General features: G+C 42.5%; 1 protein-coding gene across 1 annotated transcript in view; it reads left to right on the plus strand.

Moving 5' to 3' along the window:
* gsg1l2b (gsg1-like 2b) overlaps window positions 1-4,751 on the plus strand; it is a 178,691-nt gene extending 173,940 nt beyond the window's left edge. The window contains exon 5 of the mRNA XM_078570601.1: window positions 3,634-4,751. Coding sequence (XP_078426727.1) covers window positions 3,634-3,937 — 304 coding nt within the window. The 3' untranslated portion in view covers window positions 3,938-4,751. The remainder of the gene's footprint in view (window positions 1-3,633) is intronic.
* Window positions 4,752-16,884: the final 12,133 nt, after the last annotated feature.

The following is a 16,884-nucleotide window of genomic DNA, read 5'->3' on the forward strand; positions in this document are numbered from 1 at the left end:
AACTATTTCTCCCTAATGACTGACATTGCTACAGCTAGATTTCTTGAAACTTGTTTCAGTAATCTTTGCGAGAGTTTCTCTCTTGAAACAGCTGTTTCCTTTGAAATGATCAGTGAACTTTCAGAGATCCCTGAACAAGATTTAACTCATGCCAACTCCATAGATATGAGACGTTTCAACAGCTCTGGGAAACCACAGCTCAAGGAGCGAGGGAGAAAAGTAGTTTCTAGTAAATGTAATGGAATCAGATCGTGTTTGGTGTCCAGTGAGAATCTAGTAACACAGCTACTGACAACATTAACATTATGCTTGGAACATTGAACCTTGAATGTGAACAGACAGGATGACATTACAGAATCGTGGCAACAGGACCGGCAGTGAGATTTTAATGTTGAAAACTGCTCTCAAAGGCATATTTTTAAAATCAACAGCCTAGTTTGTCTCTGGGATGTGATAGGCAATTCCAAACATTGTTACATGGTGGAGTCAGCAGAACCACATTAGAATCAAAACTATGGCTTAAAGGGGAAGCTTCATTAACTGATATCCTAGCACAAAGTATTTCTTTAACCCTTTCCCTTGGTAGAAACTGGCCTAAAACCTTCATCTCTCCACCTTGGCCTCAGCCATGATCAAATAACAATTAACGGAGCTAGGATTTAGTTTTGAACTATTTTACACTATCTGATTTGTGGAGCTTATCGATATTTAAACTATTCCCGCTTTCTCGATTGTAACAGTGCTTGGAGTCTACAGAGCACATATCAATAGATAAAGGTTGAACATTGCCCTAAAAAAGGGAAGAATTAAATGCTCCATTGTGTTGAAGTCATGGCTGTTCTCATGGTGGTGATGCACACAGTGAATCCCTCTCTCAGCCACGGAGAGTGGGAGAGGAAATGATGGGAGAAGGGAGTGTTCTCCAGTGGGTGGTCCGGGGGTGGGGGGGGTGGGGGGGGGGTGGGCGGGCGGAGGGGGTGGTGTTGGGGTGGTCTCTGACCATGAAAATCATCACAGGTCCAGTCCAGCCACTTCAATGCATAGAAACGTTGTATTATGGAAAATGTCTGGGCGTGAAGACTATTGAAGGTTCCAAGATGTCACTTTCTATCCTGCTTGTCTTTACATCCAGTCTCGTTTCCCCTTTCGTCTGTTTTCTACAATCCCTTTTGTAATCATTTCTTGCCAGCTGATAATTCGTTAGACCATGACTCTTGTTTTCGTTTGGGCCTCAGATTACCTTGATCTCCTACATTTGGTCTCCTGGTTACAGCAACTGACTGCTTGGTAACTTGCTAACTGTTGTGAATCAGTCATCTGCCTGACAGAAACTAGCTCTGTTTTAATCTTATGCATCCCCTACATGGCTAGCTGTACAATCATCTATCACTTGGATCTCATAGCTCACAATATTATGTTGAATTCAGGGCTCTGTTACAACATAACTCTGCAATCTAAGTACCGCAACCCATTGGATAGTTGAGGGTTGATTTTCTTTTTCCTGGTACATGGGGAACAATTTCTTCCTGGGTGCGATGGAAGGAGACTGAGGGTGGACAAAATGGGATAGGTCTTCACACCGAATGCTGCGCTAGTATTTCCAAGGGTTCCCCAAATAGCAGAGTAGGGCCTGTGTCAGCATTAGGTGCAGACCCAGCATACATGTTACAATAAGGCAGGAGGGAACAACCTAGTCTCATGCTTCACGTTCCACAGTTTTAGCTGAAGAAACCAGCTGCAGTTCTTGCAAAGGTTGCAGGGGCAGTCTAAAGAAGAAAGACTTCACCAGCCACCCCCCAACCCCCACCTCCCCCCACCCATCCCCAATCCCCAGAAGATTTGGGACATGAAACCTTTTTGGTCATCAGTCTCCAGCAACAGCCAACAAGTTCCATTATCAGGAGCCAAAGGTCACTGCTAATCACTGCTAATCTCTCAGACCTGCAACAACACTCCCATTTCCATGAACTCCCAACCATACCGCGCGTCCAACAACCCTTCCTGCAGGTGCGTTGTTGGTGAAAATGAACCCAGTCCATGCAAGTGACCCGGGTTCAGAACACCATGGCACCTTTCCTCTTCCAGGTAGATTCAGTGGAACTTTAAACTTCAGCAGGGGTATAAAATAAGTAACATTGGATCAGATCAGCAAACTGTTATACCCGCTGCCGTTTGTACACCATACCTGTTATATGCCCCTCCCAATATACATCCTGCCCTTTATACCCCACCCTTTATTTGTCCATCCCTTATATGCCCCACTTGTATGCACCCTGTCTGTCCTATGCCCATCCCATTATACACTGCACCTGTTATACACCCACACCAGTTATCGCCTCATCTGTTATAAGTGACAATGTTAGAAATGCAGGTCCCTTTAAGAGGAAACCAGGACAAGTTTCTGAGTGAATTGAGAGCAGGTGATGCTCATTGAAGCCTGTACTTCAGAGCTAGGTTTTTTCCCCCTAGTAAGGAGCTTTTGCTTTTGGACAGGGCAAGGATCCAGAAGGGAAGAGTGGAAACTGGTATTTGTACTGAACTATAGTTTAACAATAAAATAGTAGTGATTCGCAGAATGTCTTCTGCTGCCTGATTTGGTAAATGAATAGCCACCTATTAGACAATTAGATCATTAGAAATAGGAGCAGGAGTAGGCCATTCAGCCTATCAAGCGTACTTCACCATTCAATAAGGTCATGGCTGATCTGATTGCGGCTTTAACTCCACTTTCTTGCATGCACCCCAGGGCCCTTGACTCTCCTGCCTGTTGTATGTTCCACCTGTTATAGCCTCACCCATTATGCTCACTGCCAGTTATGCGCCGCACCTGATATGCCCCACTATGAAATGCCCGACTGCTGTGCATAGCATTAGGCCTGGTCACCACATGGTGCACTGGCACATTGCAGATAGAATATCTTGAAATGTCAATCAGAACAAACTCAATCATTCAGCATACTTCCTTTACCAATAGTCAGGTGGTCAGATGCTGCACTTCCCCAGTACTTACTCACAAACCCTGTTCCATTCCTTGCCTTGCTAACACCTCCCAATGCAAAATGCAACAAGCATTTACAAACAATATGTGTGTCCCTCAGTGAGCCTCAACTAATGCCAATGTCTCATAGGGCATATTCCAATCATTGAAATGAAGCAGCCTTGCAAATCTGGGGCCATGTCGGTATCGTACTGGCAATACCATGCATGAAGGAAAGCAGTCCATGGGACAAGGTGAGAAGATTGCAGAGGTAGCTTCTCATTCTCATGGAAAGGCAATTGAATCAGGCAGTCTACACTGACTTAATTCATTTTGTTCTCCATTTTTGAGGCATCACTTAACACATACACAATGGATAGCAAGCTGGAAGTCCAACACAGTCATTTTTTATTTTCAAAATCAGTGCTTAATCCTGTATACAGAGCAAGTGATACAGATAATGAGTGCATCAATAATGTTGTTCAGTGGATACTAAGCTCACTGCTGTTTCTGGATAGTGAAGGAATTGAGAGAGTTGAATCTGTCTTCTGCTTCTAAAAAATTTGTACGTTCTTACACTATTTTTTTAAATTTTAACCTGCACATTAAACTGCTATTTTTATTCATTAACTTTTAAGATATATATTTTCCCTCAGTCTCGCTTGGGGATCATTTACGTGCTGTATGGCTGCATCAGTGACCACAATAAACACGTACACAAAGACCATCCTCGAGTTCAAGCACAAAAGGAAGAATTTGGAAAGAAGTTTAAAAACAAAACCCAAACTGATTGAGCATGAAGTACCAGCGGAGCGAGTCTGGGACAGGTACATTAGCTCAGTGCCCAGCTCCACAGAGGAGTTCCTCGACCTCTCCAGTAATGGCCGCAAGATGTCCAGTGGTTCCGTCTTCGCCGATCTCAATGACATTCTGGATGCACAGGGTGAAGAATACTGCTGAGATTTCTGGGACATTGTGCCAGATAGGTTCTAGATATCACCTATATGTTCTGGAAGGTTCTCTCTTACTATTTCCTTTTCTCCTCAAGTTTATAATGTCACACATCAGGCATTATCATGACAGAATGCAATAAGCATATCTGTTACACTCTGCCTCTCTGACCAACTGTACTGTTGCACTTCGATTGGCAAAGATCCCTGGCAATGGAGGGAAATAACCACACCTAATCGCTGGTTTACAGATCTTACTAACTTTGTTTGTGTGTGGTGTCCCAGAATGAAAAAACTGGGAAATAAGATTACTGGTTCGAACTGGTCTTGTATACCTTAAAATGGAATACCAGTAAAAACTGGGAATTAAGATTACTGATCCCTATGTTTTCTGTTTCAATACTGTATTTCACAAACCACTGAAAACATTAAGCAGTGGTGCCCAATTGGTCCTGATCACTGGATTGTACTTGGGGGAGTCACTACTGTATGCATTCACCTATGGAGGCTGTGCTAACAAATACCTTATGGGAAAGTGAATAGATTAAATAGACACACTCACACTCACACACACACACGGGGCGACAGAGTGTTAATCACTGGTCTTCCATCACTGGAAGCTGGAATAGAATCCAGCTGAGGCTGTGCGATCAATATCTCCTTTGTTTGCTTTCTGTAAAGGTCATATGTAAAATGAGTTTGGTCATTACTAAAGCACAAAATAGGGCTGATCTGGCATTAGGAACTGGACCTCCTAACCATCCATAGTCAATGCTTGGAAAATCTAGCCCTAGATTTCAATCCAGCTCAGAGAGGCCACAGAATGGGACCCAGTGCTGAAGATAGAGCTTTTCTGAGGTTGTGATTGAACCTTTTTTTTCTGAAGCAGAGCAGAGAGCTTTACTCTACTGCACACAACCTGAGCACGGTTGCCTATTTGAAATGGAAATTGTGTTCCATTCCTTTACATCGTTCCCCTTCACGAAAACCAAGAAGTAAAGGTTGAAAGATCTCCAAGAACAATATGGAACTTCAGTAAAACACTTGTTCCAAAAATATAAACAAGTCACAAAATATATTCATAAGACCAAAACTGTTGCACACACACATAATTCTTTATTTCACATTCCATGCTGCATATTTCACAGTCTGCCCTCTTCCTTTGTTCCTTCAGAGTGCTATCTGCTCCAGATCCCTGCTTAGTCAATGGGCAATACAACAGAATGCAGGATGTCACGAAGTTAAAATGGAAAGGATCAATTATAATCAATACTATTGCTTCCTCTTTCAATTTTTCCCCCCCTGATAGATGGGGTTGCCACATTGCTGGCATCATCATTTTGTCTTAAGTTTGGCAGGTGGTTTTACTGCCAAATGCCCTTTCAGCCACAGACTCTTCCCATTTATATAGACTGAGGACCAGCATCAATAAACACTGGCTTGGGTTCTTCCATGGCAAGTCAGTCCTAGAGTGGGGCTTGAACTCCAGCCCTTCAGAGACTGGGAAAGCTACCCGCTGAGCCACTCCAGCCCCCTTATGGCAGTACACCATCGGTTACATTTACTGGAAGAGAAGGTCCTTCTCTGAAGCAAACATTATAGAAAAGTTGAACACCGCCAGAGGACTGTGGCAACAACCTTAGCAGCGTTTTAGAAATCACCTTATGGATGGGGAAATAATTTTCCAACAATTTGAAGATTTACGGTAAATTAAATGGGGTGAGTTTTTTTCTGTAAATACATTGAAGTGTTCTCCCCAGCAACAGCATTAATAAATCCCAGTGTGTAGGATCTTTGAAAACATAGTCTGTTATACTCTGAAATACCAATAGTTGATCTCAAATGATTTCAATTCATTAGGAAGTGCAAAGAAGCCAATGATATTTAAGGATTGTCCTGGAGACCGTGCTGTAGCCACAAATGGACAGACCACACATAATAGAATCGATCTAAATTCCAGTTAGTGATCAAAAGTCTCAAGTGTTGCTGATTCCTGATGGAACTTTGCTTCCTCTTTCTGCTAGACATTATTTTGCATTGCCTCCCAACAGGAATTTTGCAGCTTTTTCCTAAAATAGTAGATTCAAATAGAAAATGCTGAAATACACAAGTCCACCAGCATACGGAAAGTGTAAAGGACGGTTCATGTTGCAAGTATAGATCCAGAATCTGAATCTTCAGGTCTACAAAATGTTAAATTTATTCCTTTAACCCACACCGTTCAAAAGTCAGAAACTGCTTTTCTTCTTCACCAATGCTGACTGACCTGTTGTGCATTTGTAACAATTTCTGATTTTATTCCACATTTCCATCATGCGTAATATTTCCCTTTAATTCTGGAAATGGGAAATGTGCTTTGCAAAGTTTCTTTTAGTATATCTGCTATTAAGTCTCATTGTGCCAAAGTCTGTCCAATTCTGAAAATGAAACAGAACCCCAGTCACACCATTCAGCAAGTCAAAATCCCATTCTTTTAGTTTGTGACCCCCTTTTGTTCTCCAAAGTAGCGTATACATTCACAAAGTGGGAAATAGAGCCCCAATTTCTTTATGGCAGTGTTATTTTTGTTCCATTGAGCCTGTTTGGAAGGTGATGTAAATTAGACAGAATGACATTCCAGCAAGGTTAATAATAAAGCACTGAATTCTATGCAGTTGGTAGGACTTATTTACAAGTTTTTTTTTTCCTTTATTCTTTCATGGGATGTGGGTGTCACTGGCAAGGCCAGCATTTGTTGCCCATCCCTAATTGCCGTTCAACTGAGTGGCTTGCTAGGCCTGCAGAGGATGGTTAAGAGTCAGCCACATTGCTGTGGGGTCATCCCAGGTAAGGATGGCAGATTTCTTTCTCTAACAACAATCAACAATGGTTTCATGGTTATCATTACAGAGGCTCTAAATTCCAAATTTATTGACTGAATTTAAATTCCACCAGCTGCCATGGTGGGATTTGAACCCATGTCCCTAGAGCATTAGCTTAGGCCACTGGATTACTTAGCTCAGTGCTATTATCACAACACCACCATCTCTTTTCGAAGGACTTGTAAAGCTGTAGGTAGTGAAGGGGATGGGATGATGAGGTTCATTAATATAGTGCTGTTGCACAAGACAAACTCAAGTTAGCTAAAAACAGTTTGCAATGAGAGACAACCAGTGATTTCAGAAACTAAGAGTGCATAGTTCAAATGAGAACCAAAGCTTTTGAATAGATAAATTCAAGTATTATTAAGAATTCGTGCACTGAACTTATATTTCATGTAATATGCACCAAGCTTATATTCCAGTTAGAGGGGCTGCCTGTGAACTCCACTCTTCACTGGAAGCATTGCATCAGCAAATCAGCTTTATGATGCCGACAAAGCAGATTACCATCAACACTTCATTCATAAGCTGGCTGCAATCTGCATGTGTTTTTATTTTCAAATGTGCTTTACAAAGTTTCTTTTAACATATTTGATATATATTATAAAAGATAACGGGATGGTGGGAAAAGGACAAGGCACAGTTGGGACATTTCAACTGTTTGCCGATATCTATTATGTTAAGGATAAGAAAGGAGGGGTTAAGGTTATTCATTGGGTGAGGGGGAGGGGAACCTACGACCTGTGGGCCGGGTCCAGCCTGTTGCACAATTTCATTCGGCCCGCAGCCAGATTTCTGAAAATATAGACCTAAGGCAGTAGCACCTTCAAAATAGCATTTAACATCATCATTATAACATCATCATGGATAAAAGCATCAGCTAAATTACTATAATAATATTTAATAATATAAATTTCAAATTCAGCCATCTCATTAAAACAGTGGGTGAGTTGAACATTTCTGTATTCTCACTAAAAAAGCAAAATGAAGCTGATTTTTACGTGTGTATGGCCCATGACTGATTTTTGTCTATGCTTGAATGGCCCGTAATAAGAAAAAGTTTCCCCACCCTTGCTTTAGATATTAGATTTAGATATTGAAGACCCATCAGCCTTCCGAAGTCCAACTTTGCATCTCCCCCGATACAGAATATATCTGGGCTTGTTTCCATGGATGAGAGGAATCTTCAAGTTGACACGTTTGTGAAGATAATTGAGAAAATTGATCAAAGCAGATTGGCTGAAGTTTAAATGAAGAGAATAGAGTGGAATTTAATGATGGCCCAAGAGTGGGAAAAAAGGCGGGTGGGGAACTTAATTGGGCGGGAGGCAAATTTTCAGCTTCCTGACATTGGGATGAAGTTCCTGAATTAATTCGGCGGATCAGGGTTCCCAATGGCAAGCTGCAGGAACCTATTTGTAATGCATTAGAATATCATGAAAACTCTTTAAAAAGCAAGTTGTTCAGATTAACTTGCCATTAAGTCGACGGTGAACAAGCTTCACTTTCACGACTGCTAAAGCTGGCATGGAGCAAGTGAAGTAGTTTTTGAGCTGGGTTTGGAGTGAGTAGGAGCTGCTTTTCTTGTTTGGGGAGGGTCGTTGGAACAGGGGATGCTGAGTAGCTTTGTTTGGGGCAGCTGGTGGCTGTCTGTGGCTGTGCATGTCAGTTGTCCAGGGAGAACCATGGTCAGCCTAAAGAGGTTCATGGCAGGCAGGGGAAGGGATCAGGACAACAGAAGTAAGGTCAAGGTTGAACAATTGGAGTTCGGGGAGGGGAGTTCAAGGGTGGCCGGGGGAAAGTCCCGGGTTACTGAAGGCAGCTCAAGGATGATGGGTGGAGGCTCGAAGATGACAGCATGAGGGTGGCTGAGAATTGTTCAAGGGTGATGGTGGGAGGGTCGAGTGTTACTAAAGGCAGGTCAAGGGTGATGGATGGACGGTCAAGGGTATTGGACCTTGAAGTGATCAGTATCCCTATGTCGTGGACTCCTCCCCCGTTCCTCTGTGTTATGCATAAGTTTTTCCTGCAGGCAGACAGGTACATTTAGTGTCATCTCACTGGCTATAATCCATTATGTGCATGCAGTCCTATGATAGATAAAGGCCCCTCCCTAGTAAATGGTCCACACACACACACTCCTGCAACTGGCACAGCTTTATCTATGTGATCTGACTCACACTCATTCAGGCCACAAGTAACACCTGGTATTGAGGTGAAGAACACTATCTCCCATTTAGCCTACCTCTCCACTCACACGGATACATTGCTTGATGGCCTCATGAGAACTACTTTGCTGTAACATCATGTAACACCGTGCAAATTAGCTTGGCAGAGTGGAAAAGGTCGTTGACCTTTTTCCTGCACTGGACCCTGGCTCACTTATGGACCCCATGACTGTTAGCCTCCGCTGCGATTTCTGTCCAGGCCTCTTTTGGTCAGACAGACGGGTCTCCTGGTGTGGTCACTGGGGTCAAGGCACTGTCACCATCCCCTCATGGCCTGCAACAGAACCTGCAGGGAGAAATTGCTAAGCCACAGGACCAAATGTTGGCTGGTTGAGACATCTCTCTGACGTACATGTAATACTCCAAAGTTCTAACCAAGGTTCAATACGAATTTAGAATAACTCCTTTACTTTTCAATTCTATCCCTCGAGAATTAAATCCTGGTGCTTGGCTTGGTTTTTTATGGCTTGTTAACCTGTGTCCTTTAATGATTTATGTATTTGTGCTTCCAGATCCCTTCATTCCTCTAAACCACTTATGTTCATTTTTTCTAAGAAATACGCAACCTCTATTTTTCTTGCCAAAATGTAATACCTCACATTTATTTATGTTGAAATTCATTTGCCAGTTATAAACCCATTCCTTAAGTTTATTAGTATCATGTAATTTGTTGCAGGGCTCCTCTGCCAACTATCCCTGCCAATTTTGCAGAGAACAAAATGAATAGTTGGGACATGCATATGGGATTAAGGTGGAAACAGATATATCATAAACAGGTTTTTAAAAGTATTTTAAAAGTGTCATTTTTTAAAAATCATAATGGAGAAATTTGACATTCTACAAGTATCAAATTAGATTCTCCGCTTCAGCAGCAATTATGAGGTTAGTACACTGTTGAAAACTCAGTGACATCTCAGTCAACAAAATGTAACTTTTTCAAGGGTTTTACAGTGAGAGCAATCGTGTAAAAATACAAGCTCTCTTCCGTTCAGTGATTTCTCATTGATTGAGTGTTGGGGGTGGGGGGTGGCAGTGTGGGTGGCAGGGGGAGTTCAACAACTCACTCATCGAAAAGTTTAGAAATTATGGGCGGGGTGGGGGGTTTCTGCACCTGCCGGCCGTCGGGATCTTCCGGTCCCGCCACAAGTCAATGGACTTCTGGCTTGGGCGCCACCTTGCCTGGTACGGGTCCCACCCACGACGGGGCCCGAAAATCCCGGCCTATAGATTCCAATTTCTAATCATTGATACAAATTGTGAACAACTGTGGTCCCAGTACTGATCCTTGTGGAGCACCACTTCCCACCTTCTGCCACTCTGAATACTGATCACGCTTACTCTTGGCTCCCTGCCTTATAGCCAGCCAACTAGCCGTTGTGACTTGTCCCCTGACTCCATATTCTTTGACATTATTCATTAGTCTATTATGTGGTATCTTATCAGAGATACTTATTTTCATCTAAAAATGCAGCAAGAGTTTTAGATGACTGTAATGGACAGAATGTGTGCGTTTTCTTATTGCCAGTATTCAGTATGTTTTTTATGGAAAGGGGCACGTTTTCTTACCCCTTCGAGTGTGTGTTCCAATGAAATAATTTCAGCAGCAAGCTTTTGTGAGTTAAAAAAAAAATAAAGGAAGTTATTTATTCTCACGCACTTACTTCAACCCGAATTAACACAACATTACCCACTCGGTCTCTTAGACTTACGCGCACACACATACACACACAAAGATTTGATACGATGAAAGTAATGTACTTTTACAGATTACATGTATCACAGTCTCGGGTTTACGATCTCTGGTCTCCTGTGTGGTAGGCCTGGAGTTTCTTGGATAATTTCAATCCTTTGAAGTTGAAGGGAGGACCTTGTAAAGCACAGGGTTCACAGAAGGTAGTGATGTTTCTTGTAGTTGAATAGCTGGTAGGTAGGTTCTCAGGCGAACTTTAAACTGAAACAAGCTGGGGTGCAGTCATTATCTCTGTTGTGGTTTTCCCACTGTCAAGGTATTGCTGTTAATTGCCTTGGTTGCTTGAGGACTTGTAGCCAGTTCATGGTCTGCTTTTCTGACCAACTAATGACTGTTGACTAACTGAAAACAGCTCTTAGCTGATTTTTAATTGCAAACAAAACATGACTGCCCCATAAGCTTCACAAATTCAAGTCATTTTCCAAATAAGGGGTGATATTTATGTTGATTTCACAACCTTTGTTGAGGGTTACCACCTCTGAGGATTTGACACAGTCATCGTAATGCACTGGGATGGTGATAGAGCTCATTTAGCTGAGTTTCAATCTTTCCTTCTGTCCAGTATGAGACATAGAAAGGCAGCCTGGTAACTCCATAATCTCTTGTGTTTGTTACCCTTAAATAAAGAGATGTATGAATTCCTCGGATGGCTATGAATGTCCATACTTGATTAGTTTACGACTGTAACTTGCTACTCTCTGTAGCGCAAATGCCAAAGGTCACATGATTGTAGCAGCCATTTTAATATGTTTGTGTTCAGTTTTTTAAAGTAGTTGACTGAAAGTTCATAATATACTGGGCATGAAAACCAATGTCAGGAAAAGGAAAATCCACATCGCAGAGATCGCTAGATCTTTGTAGGCAGCTCATTTTATTTATTTGATGTCAGTGTCACTTCACACTGTTGCAAGATCCAGCCCAACATTCCTGTTTCTTTCTCCCCAACAGCCTGTCTTACTGTGTGAGGACGAGGCTCCATCTTCTTCCGGCCTAGCTAGGAATTTTTGTTTCTACAGTACCAAATACATCCAGAAATAGTTAATGGAAAATGGTGCAACAATAGTGCAAATATTTTACAACACTTCACCTTCCCCAGGATGCAATTAGTTATCAAAATATCTGTTCTGTTTACTAGTTTATTCTGTATGCCAATAAAGAATGGGATGGCAACACTGGAGCTTGGGGATCTTTACATCCAAAAGCAACAAGCTGCACTCTCAGACCACTTGTAGCACAAATTAGATGCAATATAGCATAGGCTCTCATGTTATTTTGACAGTGTCTAACCTTTAACCTCCACAGAACAGAGTATACTGCACCAGCATGACTTTTCCACTTGCCAAGCTGCCTGTACTCGTGGCCTTTCTGAGTGAGACTGAATTAGTACAAATCATGCCAAATGTTGTGGAACTGTGGCAACTTCAAGCTCGATTGGGTGGTCCAGACTCATTTGACTTGAGATCCTCAACAACCATTAGTCAAAAAGGAAACTTCCACGTAACTGTGCCTGTTCTATATTTGCAAACCAAATTTTGGAGGTTTAATGAAAATATGTTGAGCAGAAACAACAGCATCAGCCGATCCTAACCTCTCGGTTGTGCTGATATGTGGTGTAGGGCAACTCACACAGCTTCAGCCCCTTCAGAAATTTTACTCTCACATTCAAAAGACTGAACAGAATTACTGGACAATGGCTGTACATGAAAAATCTGTTTATAGCCCAGCACTTATGGACTTGACTATCAGAACATGACCTGATTGGATAACTGGCAGGGCCTCGTATTCTCTCCCCTTATTTTTAGAGACACAGAATTGGGCCCCAATGTCCCATCAATGGTGCTGAGTAGTCGATATGCCAAGGGTGGACATGTAAGCCACGCAACTTGACCATTTTCCATCCACCCCTCGGGGGAGATGTCTCCTAACACAACTCCAATAGAAATTTGGAACACGTTGGACAAAATAACATTTACTCTTGGACCTCATCACTCTGAGGCAGTGTGACATACTGTACATATGCAAAACATCAGTTCCATAAGACTACTTGTTCAGACTTTCCGTCTCACGCTATTGTAGATAGTTTTGTATCTTTGACAGCTTGAACCTTTCTGAGGAAGAATGGAGCAAACGATATTTTTTAGTGATAACTTGTTATAATCCGTGAAGAACTATATGTGATCAGTATTAAGTACTGGACAGTGTAATTCAACCTTCTGCTGCTGATTGTAGTGTTTCTCAACTGTTTGTTTCTAAAGCCAACCAGTTAAGCCTATGTTAGCCTTTGTCGAAACAGGTCTAATCTAAACCAAAACTTACCCATTGTTCGTTCTTCCCCAAGTCCCATTATAATGTGAAGTCATTGACACACTTTGGTTGAAATTTAATTGGGATTTGAATGGAAGAGCTCTCTGTTGGATTCAACCATTTTTCTTGCACAAACAGGTCCTACTTGTTCCTTCTCTTTGGTGCGGGACATCACTGATGAGGAGTCCCTGCTTTAGTTACTACACATCCATTGCTACGACTACCTGAACCATTGGAGGGTAGTGGGATACTCATGCCTTACCTGGGAATTTTTATGTTCCAATCCAGCAAAATAAAACATTATTAGTTTTTGTTCTAGTCTATACACAGCTTTCCCTTTTGAATTTAGATCAGCCCTGTTGCTGAAGTTCACAATATCACCTAATTGTAATTGAAGGCCTACCTGACTCAGAAAGTTTATGTGTGGCCAAGATTTTGCAGTTGACTGATTAAGATTGGCTTCTTGCAATCCAGGACTGCACACTTTGCATATGAGCTGACAGGTGTACAATATATGGTTTTCATTAGGTGTGTTTGAAAGAGAGGTGTATACAATTAGTAATGCTGCTGTACCCACCTGAGTTATACTGTTACATCAGACCTATATCATAATTTATTATAGGGAAGTTGACATGCGGTTTCTAATGTTAGAAGTCAAGAAAATTTCTGATTTGTGTGGAACCCTTCAGTTGTGTTATAGTCTTGAAACAAATTGCTATTCAATTATAATTCTCTATAGTTATATACCCAAAATATAGATCAGTAGTCCAAAATGATCTCAGTAGCAGTAATGGTGTTTACTCTTTAATGCATAACAGCTGCTAAGATGTTGTTGCTTTGTGAAGACCTCATGTGTTAGGCTGTTCCCATTATATTAGAATGTGATTGGTCAACCCTCTTTCAACTTACATTGCTCCATTTTTGGGCAGTTCCAAAGTTGGCTAATGCAGGAATTCAAGATTTCAGTCATGACTGTGAAGTGGAGAAGATATTTTTCTTATTACACGAGCTCCTGAGCAGAGGGTGTGTGTTTGTATCTAACTACGTGCTTGCTAAATATTGAATTGAAATGATATCCCCATGGTAGGGGTGGACAGAGTTCCTCTGGTCTCTGAGTGTTAGTGAGATTGAGTGGACAGAGTTTTTTTGTTAAACAGAGCTCAGTAATAGCCCACTCACCTCTGAGTCAAGTGATTACAGGTTCAAGCCCCACCCCAGAGACTTGAACCCATAATCTGGACTGACACCCCAATGCCATACTGAGGGGGTGCTGCACTGTCAGAGGCGTCATCTTTCAGCTGAGACATTAAATTGAGGCACCTCTCAAGTGGATTAAAAGATCCTATGGCATTATTCGAAGAAGAGCAGGGGAGTTTTCTACATCCTGGTCAGCTTTTATCCCTCAACCTTTGTCACTAAAACAGATTACCCAGTCTTGATCATGGGCTGGATTTAACGGACAATGTAGTCCCCGTTCCCCCCCACCCCCCCCCCACCCTTCCAGGCTCAAAATGCAGGGGTGGGGGGACGGAGACGGGGACCTGTTCACAATCCCGTTGGCTGCCCCACAGTCATTTAACACTGGGAGCAGCGTTAATTGGTTGGAGGCAGGATTTCTATTCCTCGCTCAGGGGTAAGTCCCACCTTAGACAGCTACCAGCCAATCAGATGAGTGGCAGCTCTGTAGTCCCAGCAGCGCCACCGGAAGCAGTGGCCACTGCTGGGACTACAGGCAATCCCACCACGTTGAGAAGCCCAGGTAAGTCTGGGGTCAAGTGTCACAGGAGCCTGGCTAGCAGACTGGAGCGGGCTGAAGACGGGGCGGAGGAGCCAGGTTCAACAGGTCAGTGTGGGAGGAACAAAGGGTGGCGTCTTTGGTCGGTGGGAGGCTGGGGTATTTCTGATGAGCCCAGGGGATCCAAAAATGAGGTTCCCCCCCACCTTGCCTGACACCAGTCCAACTTCCCGACTGGTGTGAGCCTTTCCCTGCCTCAGGTAAAACACCCTCGGCGGCAGAATGAGGCTCTTAATTGGCCATTAATTGGCCACTTAAGGGTCTCAATAGGCCCAAGAGTGTGTAGGCCACCTAAGGGCTCCCTGTTCCCAGTTTAATTGTGGTGATGGCAGGAGTAAGTGGGTAGTTGGTGGGCATGGTGCCTGCTGGATTTTATATGCCCCCAGCCTTCAAACCCACCAGTGGGGGAGTGTACAATCTAGCTCCACATTGCTGTTTGTGGGAGCTTGCTGTGCTCAAATTGGTTACCATTTCCTACATTACAACAGCGACTACATTTCAAAAGTACTTTGGCTGTAAAGCTTTTTATATACTGCTCTTTTTTCATTCTTTCACAGGATGTGGGCATCGCTGGCTAGGCCAGCATTTATTGCCCATCCCTGATTGCCCTTGAGAAGGTGGTGGTGAGCTGCCTTCTTGAACCCCTGCAGTCCCTGCGGTGTAGTTACACTCACAGTGCTGTTAGGGAGGGAGTTCCAGGATTTTGACCCAGCGACAGTGAGGTCACGAAAGGTGCAGCTCTTTCTTTCTGCGTTTGCCACTTTCAGAAGAATTGTCAATGTGTTAAACGGATTTAGGGTTTAGCAAGAAGCAGCAGTCTGGTGGAATTCAGCAGCTCATTTTACAATGTTGCTAACACATAATGAGCAGAATAAATGTCCCCTCATACAGATTGTCCCCTTGCTCAGATCAGGTTTGATAAGTCTCACCCTAGCCACTGGAACTGGGCGAGTTTGCCCGTTCCCTGCCCCATACAGGAGCTGTGGCCCAGACAAGTGCATCATAGAAATGTTATGAACTATGGTCTTGTGATAAAATTCCACCCTCTATTTTGAAACAGAACAATTATTTGAATCAATACAAAAAACTGCAGCGCCACATTTTTTTGGGAATTTGAATAGCATCGCAGATATTTATGGGCATAAATTATTGTATGTACTTTCTAAATATTAAATATGGTTTATATTATTGTAAATGATTACTTTTCAGTAATACAGATCACTGTACTGCATATTGATCAAACATTCATGTGGAAAAGTTTCAATGTTTTTATGTACAACTGTATATTTTTGAGCAATGATCCGTGAGGTTAATAAAGCATTTTTCTAAAGTAATTTGTTGGTCGCATTTGCATTTTTCTTGCCTTTCTTTAAGAATCTGATCCCCTGAAGGTGCTGACTCATGCTTGGATACACACACTGGCCTAGATAACCCTCACAATTGGCACACAAGACCATTTGGTCAATAATCACATACATGCACTGTGATCATTTAAGGCATCATGACTGAAGCTAATCCAATCTTCACAAGTGGCTGAAAGACACCAGAAATCCTGCCCAATATCTAACCGCCCTCCTTGTTTTGAAGAGACTGCAGCCAATTGTCTACATCCCACATATTCCAGCTGAGACAAATCAACTTGAAAATTATGAAGAGATTTGGAAAAAGTTGATCCAGGCAAAAGTTTGTTCCATTAAAGTGTTCAACTAAACAAGGAATACAAGTTGAAATTAGCAAGTGGGGAGTAAGAGGCGAGGTCGGGCAGAAAGTTTCACTGTGTTGAAAGGGACTGCTGAAACCGAGAATACAAACGGACTCCGGGACGCAAGTTGATTAATTGCTGAGTCAGAAGAGATATGGTGAGACTTCAGGTAGGTTGGGTCTGAACAACGCAAAAAGGGATGAAAGTATCAGTTCAAATCACGTTTCCCAACTTTTCATATTCCAAGTATGGACCAGGAAGCAATTCTGGAATTTCCCCAACATGAATAGTTCAATAACAAGCCAGATAGCATACTT

This window comes from Cetorhinus maximus, chromosome 24, assembly GCF_964194155.1.
Source record: "Cetorhinus maximus chromosome 24, sCetMax3.hap1.1, whole genome shotgun sequence".
Lineage (NCBI taxonomy): Eukaryota > Metazoa > Chordata > Chondrichthyes > Lamniformes > Cetorhinidae > Cetorhinus > Cetorhinus maximus.